At 41.4% G+C, this 16,036-nt stretch overlaps 1 protein-coding gene across 1 annotated transcript in view; it reads left to right on the top strand.

The window, feature by feature from the left end:
• FBN1 (fibrillin 1) overlaps positions 1-16,036 on the top strand; it is a 229,148-nt gene that overhangs the window by 97,623 nt on the left and 115,489 nt on the right. Inside the window, exons 6-7 of the mRNA XM_081151492.1 lie at positions 5,395-5,592; positions 8,829-8,954. Of these exons, the coding sequence (XP_081007618.1) occupies positions 5,395-5,592; positions 8,829-8,954 (324 nt within the window). The remainder of the gene's footprint in view (positions 1-5,394; positions 5,593-8,828; positions 8,955-16,036) is intronic.

Raw genomic sequence — 16,036 nt, 5'->3', positions numbered from 1 at the left:
TCTCCTTCTTTCTTCTTTGAAGCTGGGGGTCATTTACTTTTGGATAAGTTCAGGACAGTTGCCTTTGAAAAGCACAAATTCTGGGTTTTCTGATTGTTTCTTCCTGGTGTCGTTTATCTTGTTCTAGACCTGGGTGCCCTCTCAGCTCGAAGTTAGGTCTGGAAACTTGCTTGGATTAAGGGTTGACTATTTGGGGCATAAACTTCATAGATAATGCTTAGTACTTTACATTTTATCAAATCAGGACCTGTGGAAGGATTTCAAAGTGGCCTGTGATTGGGATAGGAAATTAAGAGTTAACTCCTGGTGTTACTGATGCTAAGTGTGATCACTGTACTAGGATCCTGGTTAGAGAATCCCCCTGGAATTTCATCCAGGTAGTAGCTCCAGCCCTGGACAGGGAAGCTGGAAGTGGAGTGATGTCATGTATATAAATGTGCTTTCCAACACTGAATTCAGTTGACTATTAGGACAATGGAGTAGTGGGTGATTAGCCTTCTTAAATTTTGATCTGTTTGGTTTAGTGAGCTTGTGGAGAGTTTAATTAATAAAGAACATAATAAAGTGCCCCATAATCAGTCAACACTACTGAAATGAACATTTGCCGTGACTAGAAGGGCGGTCTTGGTTGAGAGATACTGGGTTATGCTGAGTGGCAGTGATCCCAGTTTATGGGCTCCCTCACGTTTCTAAGGTTAGGCTTTTAGGTAAGCAGTCAGCTATCTGGCAAACACCTCCAATTAATAATGGAACATACGCACTCTTCAATAAAGTTTGAAAAAGTAATAGAGAGACATATTCAACTGAGAGCCCTAGAAAGCAAAATCACTTTGGGGTCTCATGCTAAATATGGATACCCTTACCCCATGGAGAATCTACTGTACTGGATTCCATGAGGGAGGCTTGTGGGAGAACAGGGTGAGGCCAGGCATCAATATTTTGCAGAACCTCCCCAGGTGAGGTCCTAAGATTAAGATGGTTGGAGTAAGAAGATATAGCAGCAGTTATGAGATTGATTATGATCATGGAACTTCTTTGCTTTAATTTTCTTCAGACTAACAGTTCTCTGAACTCCTTCCTAGGAGTTTCCATATATTAGGAACCTAGGCAAACCAGTGCCAACCAGGGCAACCTACCTGGAAGGAAGAAGCATGGCTATGACCCTCTCTGTCATGAATAAATTGGTATCGCATCCTTTTGTTTGTAATTTTTATGAAAAGTATTTAAAATAATTGGAGCCTAGTGCCCAAAATTATATCCTTGTGCCTTCCCTGCAGTTTGTGGTTTAGTGACTGGGCAGGAGTGACAAGAATTCATTGTACCACAGAATATTCTCTGTGAATGATGCATTTGCTTCAGAGTGAAGTCTGATTAAAAATGAAAGGGAAATAATTCTGTATGTCACAGCATTCTGAGCTGCAGAGCTGGGGAGGAGCTGAAGGTCGAAGCTGCAGACACGCGCTGGTTAGATCTCAAGCCATGAGGCCAAATCTGTTGGGACTGGGGAACAATCCTTGGGCATAACCACTCAGAATGGGAACATTTAGAGGCAGAATTTCCCATGAACTAGCTATAGTAGGGTAAGCCAGTTAAAAACAAGTAAAATTGCATTTTAATTTTGGAAAGGCTTGGCCTGTTGCCCTAGTTCGTGGAGGTCTTATATGGAAGTGATTGTAGAGCAATTTGCAAACAGCAAGTCTTTTTAGTACTATATTTTAGCTGCATTAGGAATAATGATTTACGTTGAAGGAATGAGTCAGACGTTACCAAAGCATTGAATTAGGCCCATTCCCTGTCTGGTGCTGGGACTATCTGAAAAAATAAAAAGAGTATGTAAATTTAGCCTATTATCATGTAAGTGCTATGGGAATAATTGTACATAATTGGATTATTAGGAAGGAATTGGGAGTGTGGGCAGGTTTTTTTTTTTTCCTCTTTTTTTCTTTCTTTCTGTGGTTGGAGTATTGTACTAAAACCAGCATAACTCTGGCAATTTAAATGAAGTATGGGACAAAAAGCACATGCTGCCAAATCGGAATGGCATTTGAAAACCACGTTAGTACAGCATTGACCTTCCAAGAGATTTTAGATTCAACTCCGTTTCATCCAGATTATGCCTCTCCCTCAGCAATCAGCAATTTTTATTGAAAATATGGCTCTACAAATACATTTATGTCCACTTACTAATCTGTCCTGGCAGATGAGCTGGGTCTTTGTCCGTGATGATAAGGATCTAGAGTGGAAATGTGTTAAATCCATAAATTTTGTTATACTCACTCCAACTACTTGCCAGATAGCCAGAACTTTTTATAAAGATTGGTCCCTATGGGCTTGAGAGATGACTAATGAATATAGGCAGAATTAACAAGTGCCATTTCTATTCCTTGTGTTTCATATTGAAATGAGAGCAAGATGTTGTTGACCCTGGAAAAGTCTTAAGGGTTATTTTTCTTTTTATGAAGACCTTCCAATGAGGAATTCATGTCTGAAGTTGTGAACCAGTGTTAGACAGGACTGAATCAGATTTTCCTAGCATTTTTGTTTTGTGGCCTGATTTTGCCAGTGTCACTCACAAAAACACTGAATTTGCACGTACCCTGAATCTTTGCAGTCCTCATCTGTAATTCCATAAGGTATCTTGGCAAAATGAAGGGGAAAAACAAAGCCAAGCAGTGTTGAAGAGAGGGTTTTAAATAAAAATTATGTTTTTTAAAGATTGAAAATGGCACAGTAACACAAATCTGTTTTAAATAAAAATTATGTTTTTTAAAGATTGAAAATGGCACAGTAACACAAATCTGTTTGATTAAAGCATTTGCACTTGTCTCATTAAATTAAGAGGGGGAAAAAAGAAATAAACCTAAATTTTCTTCCGTGTCACCTAACATGGAAGGTTTTATTTATATTCAAGCAGAAGATTATGTTGCTGTGATCTTTCTAGTCTCAGATTTAAGATCTCTGTAGTCATAAAAATCTTGATGGCTGTTGCATGAGACTAAACATTTTTCATGCTAAAGGAATTCATCAGTAATGTACACTGAATGTTGTGTATACTAATGAAAACTTGGAAGCAACTTAAACTGACATACAGTAAGAAAATAACTGAATAAATTATTCTCTAACTTGATGGAAAATTATACAGCTCTCAAAATCATATTTTGGAATAGTATTTAATTACATAAGAAAATACCTTTGGCAATGTCAAGTGAAAAAACAACAGAATTCAAAATTGTATATTTAGTATAACTCATATATTATGATAAAAAACAAAACATACACATGTAAAAGTATGTAAGATAATATAACCAAATGGTATCAAGGGTTTCTTTATGTGTAATTACATGTAAGGGCAATGGGAATAATTGTAAATAGTTAAATTTTTATTTTCTTACTTATATGTTACTGCTTTTTCCTAATTGTCTGAAATAATTATTTTTGAATAAAAAAATGTGATAAAATATTAAAATACAAAAAGAAACACTATCACTCAGAGAAGTATTTATTCAATGTCTATGGGCAATATTTGGAAGAATTGAGCCAAAGAAAGAAAGATGATGTTAGCATTGCACTTTGTCCACGTTGTTAATGCATTCAAGAACAATTCTGTTGCAAACTGCTGTGGAGCTGAGTGACTTTTTCTTTACTGACAGAATGAAATGAAGGCAGAGATTTTATTCAAGATCTCAAGCATTTAATTTTTGTATTCTTGTTTGAATTCAGTATCTATGAAAGAAGATAGCAGATTTGCAATAGATCTAGCATTATGAAGAATATTAAAATATACCTAGAATTTGTAAAAGTAAAAAATAATCAGCTGGGTAAAATATACATAAAGTAAAAAGACAAACTGAAGAAATGTCCGGAGATAGGGCTGGAAAGGTGGGCGGGGCCAGGGCTATAGAGACTTGAGGAGAGCAGAGGCCTAAGCTTAGTCTTGCTGGTACTGTAATGAAGAGTTGTCCTTGGTAAATTACATGTCTCTGTCCCATAAGCTACTTAGAGAAAGAAAGAAAATAAAATAAAAATGAAAACATAACCCGGTGGTTTCATTGGCACGCCCAGGGATTTTCATAAAACTGTAGAACTCAGTGGTGAAAGGAACTTACTGAGGTCATCTAGTCCATCCCAAGACTCACAGGAGACGCTCTATCTGTATCTGTGTCCTTCTAAAAGTGATGAGAGGAAGCACACAGTGTTGGGTAGTGGATGGCAGCCCATGAGTCTTGCCACAGCCCAGCCTCCCTTATCGGTCGAGGCCACAGTAGAACAGAAAGGGGGATCCTGGCCCCGTTTTCTCTCACAGGAGGCTGAGGACAGCCTGGCTTTGGTCTTTTGTGCTCATTACATCTTATTCTTTCTTGTCTGTTGGTTGCTGCATCCAGATGGACTTTCTTCCTTCTGCAAAAAAAAAAAAAAGGGCGAGTCTTGTATTTGATGTGACTACTTGGAAATCCTCCTGTGGTCTTAGCTTACTCCTCTTTGCTTTAAGATGGTTGTTGTGTCCAGGGATTACAATGACTTCAGACCAGTGTCCTTACTCTTTATATCAAATACCCAGTGTCTTTTTTGTCTTTAAATATGTCTTTATTGATTTCAGAGAGAGGAAGGGAGAGAGAGAGAGAGATAGAAACATCAATGATGAGAGAGTCATTGATCGGCTGCCTTCTGCACGCCCCCAACTGGGGGTCGAGCCCAAAACGCGGGCATGTGCCCTGACCGGGATCCTAGGTTGATGCTCAACCGCTGAGCCACGCCTGGCCAGGCAAATACCTAATGTCTTTTAAGTGGCTAAATTAAAAAATTTTTTTGGTTGTTCGCTTATTTTTTTGTATTTGAAATAAGAGGGTTCAGTCTAGAAGAAAAACAGGTAACCATTCCTTTTGTTTAAGGAGCTCCCGGGAAGAAGGTGCCATGCTTTGCCTCACTGAAAGTTTTGAAATTCTTTGCTTTCTCCAACCTAAATAATAATAGACTGTAAGCTCTGCAAGGGCAAGGATTTTGTCTCCTAATCACTGAAGCATCTAATCAAACATGGGGCTGATTCATAGTTGGCACTGATACATTTTCTTGAGTGAATGAATGTGTAATAATATTATTAAGTTTTATTTATATAGCACATCATAGTTGTATTATCTGTTAGCTCATCTGATCCTCACAATAGCATCTTCAAAATGGGCAGGAACTGGTGTCTACATACCCATTTTGTAGGTGAGAAAAATGGGGTTCTGAGGTAGAGTGGTCTCCTTAAGGCTTCACTGAGGTCCGTGATGCCTGGTTCTGTTCCTGAAGACCATTTCCCAATTTGGAGTTAAGCAGGTTGGGGCACCGGGGTTCCTCTGTGCAATGGTTCTTGGTTTTCTGGACTTTCATGGAATTCTCCTTCTTTATTTTCAGATTACAGGACGGGCCCATGTTTCACTGTGGTCAGCAACCAGATGTGCCAGGGACAGCTCAGTGGGATTGTCTGCACCAAGACGCTCTGCTGCGCCACAGTGGGCCGAGCCTGGGGCCATCCGTGCGAGATGTGCCCCGCCCAGCCCCACCCCTGCCGCCGCGGCTTCATTCCCAACATCCGCACAGGAGCTTGTCAAGGTAAGCCCCGGGCTGGTGGAGCTATTAACGGATTCATCTTGTTTGCTCTGGAGAGCCATTCTCCAAGAAGTTGGAGAGAATGGAAAAGCAGTGTCAGAGACATAAGTTGGAGATTTCGCTGACGGCATGATATCCAACTTAGGCAGCAGGAGCGTGGCTCGCAGGAGAGCAGCTGGTCTCCCTGGGGTTTGCCTTGCCAGCGGTTTCTCCTTCGCACCCCAGAGGTGTTTCCATGAGGTGCTATGATTCTGGTTACAGCCCTGCTGCACATCACAGCAAAGCTGTGTATACACACAAAGCAAAATTTGTGATCAAGGTAGTTTGTCTTTCTTGATTTTTTTCCCCTTCATCTGAAATCGTTGGAGTTCCTCTGTCTCCTAGGTTGTACTCAACTGACCTGAAGAAAATTATTTCTCTCTCCATTTTACAGGCTATGTTATGCTTTTTTTTTTTTTTTACAAGTCAGGAATAAATTAGGATTTGGTTCACGGCTTTAAATATCCCCAGATGTCGCCTGCTTGCTGCTTCTCCTGCCTGCCGTAGAAGCCCTCACTCTGTTTTTTGGCTTTGGCTCCTGTTCTTCCAGCTGTACAAATTCTTTTATTGTCTGGATGTCTGGCAGGAAACAGGAGGAAGGGAACGGAGGCAGCCCTGCACTAAACTGATGGGACTGAAAACTCCCAGGCTGTATCTGTTTCCTTTAGACATCTTCGGTGCTTTTTTAGCAAGCTGCAGTATTTGCAGAGCATTCACGGCATGCTTTTCTGAGGCATGGGGAGACTGGGTTGGTTTGGTTCTATATGTTAATTTTAAGGATACTATGCAACAACACAGAACTTGAGCTTAATCACACAGCTCTGTGGGTCTCCATTAAATTCCACTTCCATAAATTCCACTCCTGAGAAGCGCTGTCAGTGCTGGCCCCTGGCTTCTATGTACAACATACAGGTCCATTGTGTGCCTTCGAACGAATCCTTCTCAGGGTCAGGAACAGCAAGAAGTGGCTTTGGAACCCCAGAATTACAATGGAGCCGATTGTACGATTTCACAAGTCGAAGAGGAAATTTAGTTCCCCTTTTCTTTGGTGCCTTCTCACTTTTCTCATCCTTAGAAAGTCCCAGTGAGTTTTGAGGATATTCTTGGCATCGGTGTTCTGAAGTCAGCTAAGACCCGTGAACTCACTGACTGACCAGAGGGCCAGAGCCTGAGCGCCCAGCGCCCGTGCCTGAGTCAGGGGCCGAGGCGCCAAGATAGCTGGGGCGCGGGGGGGGGGGGGGGGGGGCGAAGGAAGAGGGAGGGGAAAGAGCTGCTGCTCGGTACTTTGCTGTTCATTTCGTGCAATCTGGACTTTTCCAGCATTTTCCCTCTATCCCTTCCTGACTCTGCTATTCAACGCCCAAGAAAAAAGGTATCTTATAAGAAAATTTGTGAAAAGCCATGGAATCAAAATGGTAGTTGTATTGCCACTTTGAGAATGAAATTCTTTATTCCCCCCCCCCCCACCTCCGAGGGATTCTGCTATCAGCTTGGGGCTCTGTCTCCTTGCTGGTGTTCTTCGTCTTTGGGCCAGATGTAAGGGGCTGTGGGCAAATGGGTTCATCAAGGAGCGTATTTGGTCTTCATTTTTGGAATGTATGACCAGTATTGAAGTGCCCCATCTGTATTTCCTCTTGGCCAAAAATCATAATCAACAAGACTGCCTAGTTTTGCTTCTATGTACAATCTTAATTTTAAATAACATTTTAATAAACATATTCAACCTATCAATTAAATAGAAAATTCTGGTCTAAGACAAAATTGACATCGGCTATAAGACATAATTATATTTCACATACAGTCATTAATTTGGGGGCCAGGACATTCCATCTAAAGCAGTAAGGGACTCTTTTATACCAAAATAAATTGTTGTCCCTTAAATGCCCCTTTTCCTGCTTGCCAACTTTTCTCAGGTTTTTTAGAGGTCTTACAATTGGCAATCACTCTCTTCCTTCACACAATGAAGAGTAAAACTAAAGAGGTTACTAGACTTCCAGATTTTTAAAAGATACCCAAAGCAGAGAAAGAAATGTTAGACTGCCTCCCTGGGGTTCTTTATTAAACCAGACTTTTGCATGTTGTGGATAAAGGGATGGAGAAGAGTGTACATGCACTTTCACCATTTTTTTAACCGGACGTAATGATCCTGGATTGATTACCTTTGTTCCTGGAAGGTTCATCTTTGAGGTTCCATGTAGGACCCATAGGTTTATTCCTTGGGAGCTGGGGATATAGCAGTGAACGAAATGGACAAAAAACCTCTTGTATTGAAGACAATCAATTTATAAATCAAAACAAAGCAAACCTATGTAATAGGTCACTTGGTAATTCGTCCTACGTAGAAGAATAATCACAGTAACTAAGGAGGGTGGTGAGTGACGGGGGGCCAAGTGCTGCTATTAGGCTCAGCTTCTGAAGTGCCTGTGGAGCAGAGACCTGATAGATGGGACGACGTGAGCCATGCAGCTGTGTGGGGGAAGAATAGTCCAGGCAGAGGGGCCACCGCCACCGAGCCCGAGGCAGGTGCCTTCTTGGTGTATTTGGGGCAAGGCAAGGAAGCCAGTGTAGATGGAGAGGTGTGAGAGAGGGAGAGGTTAGGAGGTGAGATCAGAGAGTAAGGGGTCAGGTAGAATTTTCTAGGGCTTCATGTGGATTTGAGTTTTGAGGTGAGGACACACTCTAACTTTAAAAGGTTCTCTCTCATCTGCCAGCAAGGTGCTTTCATCTGGGGTTCTCGCTCACCTCTTGGCCTACCTTCCTGGGTTGTTTTAATTTTTATTGCACAGGACAGTTCTACAGAATGCAAGGTGAACATTTTGCATTTTATTTGTATAAAAACATTAGCTGTCTTATGTAGGCTGAGTGATCTTATTTAAGTAGATTCCATTTTAACTGAATTATTCAATACAACTCAAAGACAGTTTTGCTAAGATTGCGTTGCATTTTGATTCTAAGGGTTTCTTGAATAATTCCAGTGCTTACTGTCAACCTTGTTTGCTATTGTGCCTTTGTACTTTGCAGAGTTCATGATCAAACCTCAAAAGTTAGTATAAATATTCTTCTTCTTTACATGAGGGAAGATGGAAGAATAAAGAATGCTTGTAACTTCTTATAGAAAACATTATAAGAATACTTTAGGTGAATCAATGAATTTTGTATAAATCTCTCTCTTTCTCTCCCCCCCTCCTAAAATTTGACAGATGTGGACGAATGCCAGGCCATCCCTGGGCTCTGTCAAGGAGGAAATTGCATTAACACCGTTGGGTCTTTTGAGTGCAAATGCCCTGCTGGACACAAATTTAATGAAGTTTCACAAAAATGTGAAGGTAAGAAATATCAGGCTTTGCAGTTCAGGGATGGACGGTCAGGTAAAACCCAAATCAGTGACAAGCTTTTTTTGTAAATTGTTCCTAATTCCTCCTGTCTTTGTCATCCCTGTGAATGTGTAAATATAGCATTCTTAGCTTTGTGCTATGGAACCAGAAAAACCCAGCAATTCTTTTCACTTTTATAGACCTAAAATAAGACATCCATCTGAATAAAAATAAATATTAAAACATGAAATTCTTATTTTATTTCTGTTGTTGACATTACTACAGATGTTCTCCATTTCCCAATATTTGGGTGACAACGTTCAAAACACATATCTTTTCATAGTTCTGGAGATATAAATTTAAATTTGATCGTAACATATCATTAGACTACCATATCTTCTGATGTTTTTCTAGTTAAAATGTATGCTTGATTTTTAAAAAAGAGATCTCTTGACTCATTTGTTCTCTAAGTACAAGTTTAGGATTTTTTTTTCTGCCTATCAAATGGACACCTTTCGATGCTAATCAAACAAAAATGATGAGGTAGATTGATTTATTTGCATCTAGCTTATAGATTGAGCTTCTGAAAATATATGTGCAGACACTGTGTTCATACTCACCACTACTGCTATGTGCCAAAAAGAGGCCTGGCTTCCAAGTGTAATAAATACTTTTTTATGAGAGGGAAACACCTAGAAAATAAGTGGGCGGCATTGAACCCCCTTTTCTGTTGTGAGTGCATGTACCTTATGTGTAATACCTGACAGTAACGTAACACCATTCTCAAAGCTACATCTCCGATCAAGCTCAGCAGAGAAAACATTTTTTAATCTCCACTCACTCTACCTGGTGTGATACGAGGCTTTATTTAGATGTGTGCACTCTTGTTGAAAGCATTGTTTCTATACGCCTGAGCCCTGGCAATGAGAAATGGTTTATTCTAAGTCACTAGACTAGTCTTGGATCATTAATCTTTCTTCATTGATAGCCACAGTATGTCATACACATGAAATTAAATTTGAGGTGCAATTCATAAATTATATATAAGTAGTTTAATATCTACTTGCCCTGACAATGAATTATCTAACTCTGAAAGAATTGTCTTTAAGGGTTTCAGTTGTTTTTAAATTACTAATCATCATAGAACTTATAGTGATATATTCTTGAACATGCCGTAAACAGCTAGGGTAACTCTGAAAAGTATTTGTTCTTTCTAAAGAAGTAGTACTTCTTAAAAGCATGGTGAGTTTCAAAGAACAATAAAGTTGACTCTCTGTAGGCCAATGCATTTTACAAGTTTTATTGTAGGTTAAGTTAGAAGAAGAGAATGTTGATACTGAAAGGGGCAAGGACTTACCTATTTCCACCCTTTCACATTATTGATTAGGAACTGTATCTGAGGTATGTTAGGAGCCCTGTCTGAGGTCATTTGGCTGGTGCTAAAGTCTACTTCTTTTGATTCACGCTCTAGCACTTATAAGATATTGTCTTCTTTTCTAGGTGTAAGCCATTACCTCTACTTTAACAACTGTATTCCTAATATTTCCAAATATTTAAAATATGATGGTATAGATTTCTAGGTATTATCATACATATCTTTCTCTGAAATTAATACGCTATTAAGGTTTATCACATGCAGACTCCACATCAACAGTGGGTTGTGTCTCACATTTTTAGGCTTTCTGAGCTTAATATATTCAGCTTCAAGAGACAGAGTCAGCTTTAAGAGAGGGTGATAATGGGCTATAGGACTTGCCCAATCTGTTTTGTGGCCGGGAATTACGGTAACTTCCAGCCGCAACTAGAATTGTTTTCCCGAGTCCCTTATCTTTCACTCAGACTCATCAGTGAACAGTAGTCGGGATTGATCGCCTTCTACTGTTGTGAACTAGACAGAAGATACTCAGATTTAATATTCAGACTGAAACTAAAGCAATTCAAAATCCTTCTATTAATGCTAAGAATCCTGTTACGGTGGTGTATCTAATGGACCAAAAATCCAGTCTGAGAAGTACTTAACCCTTTCCCACAAATATCTGCCCCCCCCCCCACCCGCCTACATATTGAAGTCAGTAGCAAGATAAAAACAGAATACTTTTGGCTAGACCTTTTTTCTTTCTTTCTTTGCCATCTCCTGTTATATTAAATTCAGATGATGTTTTTTCCCCTCTTCCTTTTTATTTGTCTATGCAAAACTGATATTGGAAGAGCATGTCCTGTCCATACTTCACGTTCTCGGCCCTGGAGGCTGCTGTGGGCATTGTTGCCCTGCTTACCCTGGTAGGAAAGTAATTGGAAAGTCCTCTGAGGACGCTTGGTGAGCTGGGTCCCCGCCAGCTTCCTTGCTCTTCTCCCACTGCAGCGCCTCATGACTGGGATGGCATCACTCTGGGCACAGGAGGATCTCCAGATGGTCCATGGAAGGAATTCCAGAAAGTCTGGCCCACATTGCTGGAAGGGTGAAGAGACCATCTCTGAGCCCTAGAAGATGGTCAGGCCGCAGTGGGATTCTGTGCCCTTGTGAAAAACTGTCTTGGCACCTTTGTCATTATTTTGGGTGGCTTTTAAAATATATCTTCCTCCTGACTTGGAGAGGAAGGAACTGGGTATCTGGAAGCCCACAGTCATGAGAAACACACACCAATTCAATCAAAAATTGGCTTTAGCAAATTTACAATATGCTAACCTTCACTCCCTTTGTGATGGTGAAAACAGCTTTTCATGAGACGTCCCTTTGGGAGAATTCTCCTTTCTTAAAATAGTCTCCTTTTCACAAAACTTTTTAAAAAAGTCATGTACCAAGTTTTATATCAACACACACATTTTAGGTACATTTGAAATGTAAATTAACAAGCTGACGTGATTAAATAATAATTATTGAATTTTCATAAATTTAAGAAGAAGGAGATTGAGAGTCATGGCTGTGATATGAGAAAGAGGGAAACAGTTCATGCCGACCTTCGCTGTGGTTTTTTTGATGACTCTAGCGTGTGCACACGGAAAGAATAGGAGTGTTTCCTTTTCGGAAACCAAGTCCGTATTTGTGTAGGTTACTGTGGGAGGAAATTAAGAAATAAAAAGTGTAATTAAAGGATTAAGTTTTATTTCTGGAAGAAGTCCCTTGGATTCCTCATGAACCACTAATATTTTAGGATTTAGATTATCACCAGCCCAGCCTTCAGCAATTATAATAGCGCGGCATGGTGCAAAGGACTTCTAAAAAGGGTAGCTCTTAAGTCTGTGTACTTCCTAAAATGTGAGCCAAAAACCTAAGACTTCCCTTTCTGAAATAATGGCATATTTATTTAATTGCTCTTAGAGATTCTTATCTCTCAGGCATCAAGGAGAATTCCTGGGCTACTCGCCCCTTTGCCATAGATGGGGCTCCATCCCCTGCAGCTGGTTGCAGGCCCATGACTCTCACCGATCAGGGTCACCAGCCGGTTCCCCATACAGTTGCTGAACAAAATCTCTGGTAGAGACATAAGAGCCCTGGGAATAAGGCAGACCTGGTCCTAGTCCTGATGATGTCCCCCATCCTCTGTGTGATCTTGGACAAGTCGGTTACCAGCTCTGTTACCTCGGCTTTCAAATGAGGAGGTTGAACAGGATGGTGCCTGGGGTTCTCTCCAGTTCTGCCATCCAGACTCCATCTTCACATGCCCCGTTATTTTCCAGTTGTGATCAGACTGCTGGTGCTGCGTGAAGAAGAGACCACGCAAACTGGCATACCTGGGGTGACTGTAAAATAGCGTGGCGGAGGGGGTTTCCCACAGGACTTGAAGAATCAGCTTGTTTACTTTTTAGTCACACATTTTTCACCGGGGTTGGTGTGTCTAATAAAGCAAAGCTCGTCTCACAGGCTTGGTGACATTCATGATTATTAGTGTCATATGTTGGTTTTAAACAGCTGCCAGGATTTTTAGTTGTGTGTTTTTTCTCTCTCACTCAGTGAGTAATCTAGACAGTCCCGATCAGGCTAACTGGTTTGCCCTGTTTCTCTCATGGTAGATGGCCATGATCTTGGATGGAGCTCCTGAGTGTCCCAATGATACCTGCCCCAGAACCTGGACTGACCTTTCTCCCATCTGCCCCCATTCCCTCCCCTCCTGCAAGAAGATCCCCAGGATAGAGAAATGGCTGAGGGGCAGGAAGAACACCCAGGGAGAGCAGATGAGACAGGGGGTGGGGTGGGGTGGGGAGGACAAAGAAGATCAGGAACAGAAGATGGGGCAGCAAATAGGGTGGAGAAGGACCTACCATTTTTGTCCCTTCTCAGGTTAACAGCAAGAAGCCAAGAGTGGCCCAGGCAGCTCCCAGGGATAGCTACTTCCCAGCAGCTCTGCCTTCCCTCTGCCCTAAGGAAACGGGAAGTGTCCAGAGCATAGAAGTAGCTCTTCTCAGCCAAGCCACACTGCTCACCAGGTCCCTGAAACAGATTTACTTTTATGGCTCACATTTGAGACAGACTTGACTTACAGAAAGTAGAAAGCCACTGTTCTCAGACTCTCTCCTACACGGGATCCCTGAAATGAAAGGAGATAAACACAGAGTGATGAGAGCCTGGAGAAATAATAAATTAGTATGAATGAGTTTTGGAGTATAAGTGACTCCAATTCAAATGCTTTCTTTATTTAGCTGTTTACTCTCAGAGGCTTCCACACAGCCATGGTCAGAACTCTTGCTTCCATCACTGGGAAGTGATGGGGCTGAGGAAGCCGGTGGTGCAGGGAAGTAGAGAGGCCTTAGACCCATGAAGGATAACAGCTGTGTCACTGAGGAGAGGACATTGAAGGGAATTCAGAGCCATTGGAGATTTTTCATATTGAACAGTATGGTCTGGGAGTTTTATCTTGATCTGTGTGAAAATTGGGGAGGTTCACACTATAGGGTGTTTTCTCACCTGTTGACCTTTGAGGGCAAGCACCCAAGTCGAAACCTGCCCCCCCAGCCCCTGCAGTGGAGTCTTGGGTTTAACATCTCTTTACAAATGAGCCTCTTTGCTCTTATTTCGGGTGTTGCTCATGCCAGTTTTCTGAAGTCTTCCTGGGCACCAGAATTACAGTGAGAATTGGACAAGTTGACACACAAAGCATTTAGACAGTGCCTGGCACCCAGTGCATGTCAACTCATTATTGTTGTGATAATCTTCAGTAAAGGGTCCAGATCTGACCTAGCCAGCCTGTCAAGATATTTCCTCCATCCTGCCAATTAATTCTGGTTTTTAAATAACTTTTTTTTTTTTTTACATATGCTATCAATTGAATAACCTCTTTGGATATTGATATATGCTGTGTTTTTAATAGGAAGGATAGCAATCATTTATACTAACAGGTAGAAAAATATTTCTTTCAATAGACACTCTCTCCCCTCAGGATCTTTGAGAGATAGTATATTACTCAGACACTACCTTTTAGGGACACTTTGAGAAAGGTACATTCTTCTTAATACATTTGTGGTAAGTTGCATTCTCCTCTGTCCATAAATGAATTCCTGAATCCTCTAGGCCATTTGACACACTTGTTTGGCTATTTGTTGGTGATAGGTAGGAGCATGGCTGGTAAATACAGAAGGATCAAAGTCAAAGAACTGTCTTAGAATGTGCCCTGAGATGTTATGCCAGTGCTGGGACCTTCGGCTCTGTCCTCGGCTGTTTCTCTGCCTGACTTTCACTGGCTCCAGTGAAGTACATGTCTGTGGGAGAGAATGTGCACCTTTACCATTACACAACGTTCCAGCGACAATGCTGTTTATGTTCTCATTGGCTCTAATATAAGCACTGAAATGTTATTTGGTTTAGACGATAACCCAGCATAGAAGGATGGAGATTTTGCTTTTAAAAAGGTTGAACTGCATGTAAACAGTATCCCTGCTGCCTTTCTAACTTGAGTCAGAAGAAACTTGAATCTGGTCCACTTAGAACTCTTATTTAGTTTTATAGGTGAAGAGCAGTACTTCAGCTGGAGAATAGATGTTCTTATTTCTAAACTGGACGGCTTTCTGAATGCCAGCAGTGTTAGTCCAGCCAGGAGACTTGGGTGAAGCCGCACCCTTCCCTAGGTCAGTGCAGAAGCCATGCTCATCTTAGCGATGAGCCGTGCAGGCCTCTGTGCCGAGTCCATGTGTAGCCTAAGCAGGTTGTGCTCGATTTCTTCTTGTCCCTCTCGGTGCCACATCTACTGACAACTGTCAGTGTCTGATTCTGGCTCTTGAAAAGCTCCCCCTGAAGACAAAATGGTCAGATTTGTCCTAAGTGGCCTCAGACCTTGGAGGCTGACCTCAACTTTGGCCTCAACTGACCCCACAGACAATCTGGGAATTGGAGTTGTTTCCAGAGTTGTCCCTATGGGGCCAGATGAGCAGATTATCTCTTCTCCACAAGCGGTCATTGGGTGTGGGCTCCTAGGAAAGGTTTAGGCTCAGGTGAGATGTCACAGGCAGCTAAGGCAGTCCAGGGGGAAGCTGAGAGCTGGAGGCCATCTGCTGACGGCACCCCGAGTGCTGGGTCATGTCCCCCATCGAGGGTTCTGGGGGAACATCCCAGTGCTCCCCACAATTCTCCCCCGAATGCACAGAAGAGCATCGTGATAGCCATCTGAGTGCCCCTGAGAACACCGGCATGGCCAAGTCTTGGTTGTCACTCAGACCACGTGGTCTTCTCTGTAGGGTTTTAGTATCTGCTTTGTAGAAAATCATATTGAAGTGAAACACAGGAACTGATGCAGAATGTAGGGTAAATAGAAAGAAAGCTTAACTGAGTGCAAACCATGGAGCGAGAAGGAAAACAGAATTTAAAATAAATAACATTTGGAATGTTAGCCTGCTGTAGTTACTTGGTGAAACAGCAGTGCACAGTTTTAGATTTTGAAGGGGACGTTTCTTTTATTTTGCTCTAATAACTTGAACTTGATGAATTACTTGTGTGAACCTGTGTTGAGAGGAGAAGTACCCACTCTTTGAGTTGAGTATATTATGTGCAGCTTTTGTTCTATAAAGGTTGCTGTTTCTGGTGACACGATTTGACTAATGTTACATCTGAGTCCTTGGAATGACAATTTTATATTGTTTTTTTACCAGTACTGCAACTCTTCTTT

The sequence above is a fragment of the Miniopterus schreibersii genome (assembly GCF_964146895.1).
Source record: "Miniopterus schreibersii genome assembly, chromosome: 1".
NCBI classification, from domain to species: Eukaryota; Metazoa; Chordata; class Mammalia; order Chiroptera; family Miniopteridae; genus Miniopterus; species Miniopterus schreibersii.
The sequence above is the reverse complement of the archived record's forward strand: the minus strand, read 5'-3'. Positions and strand labels throughout refer to the sequence as shown.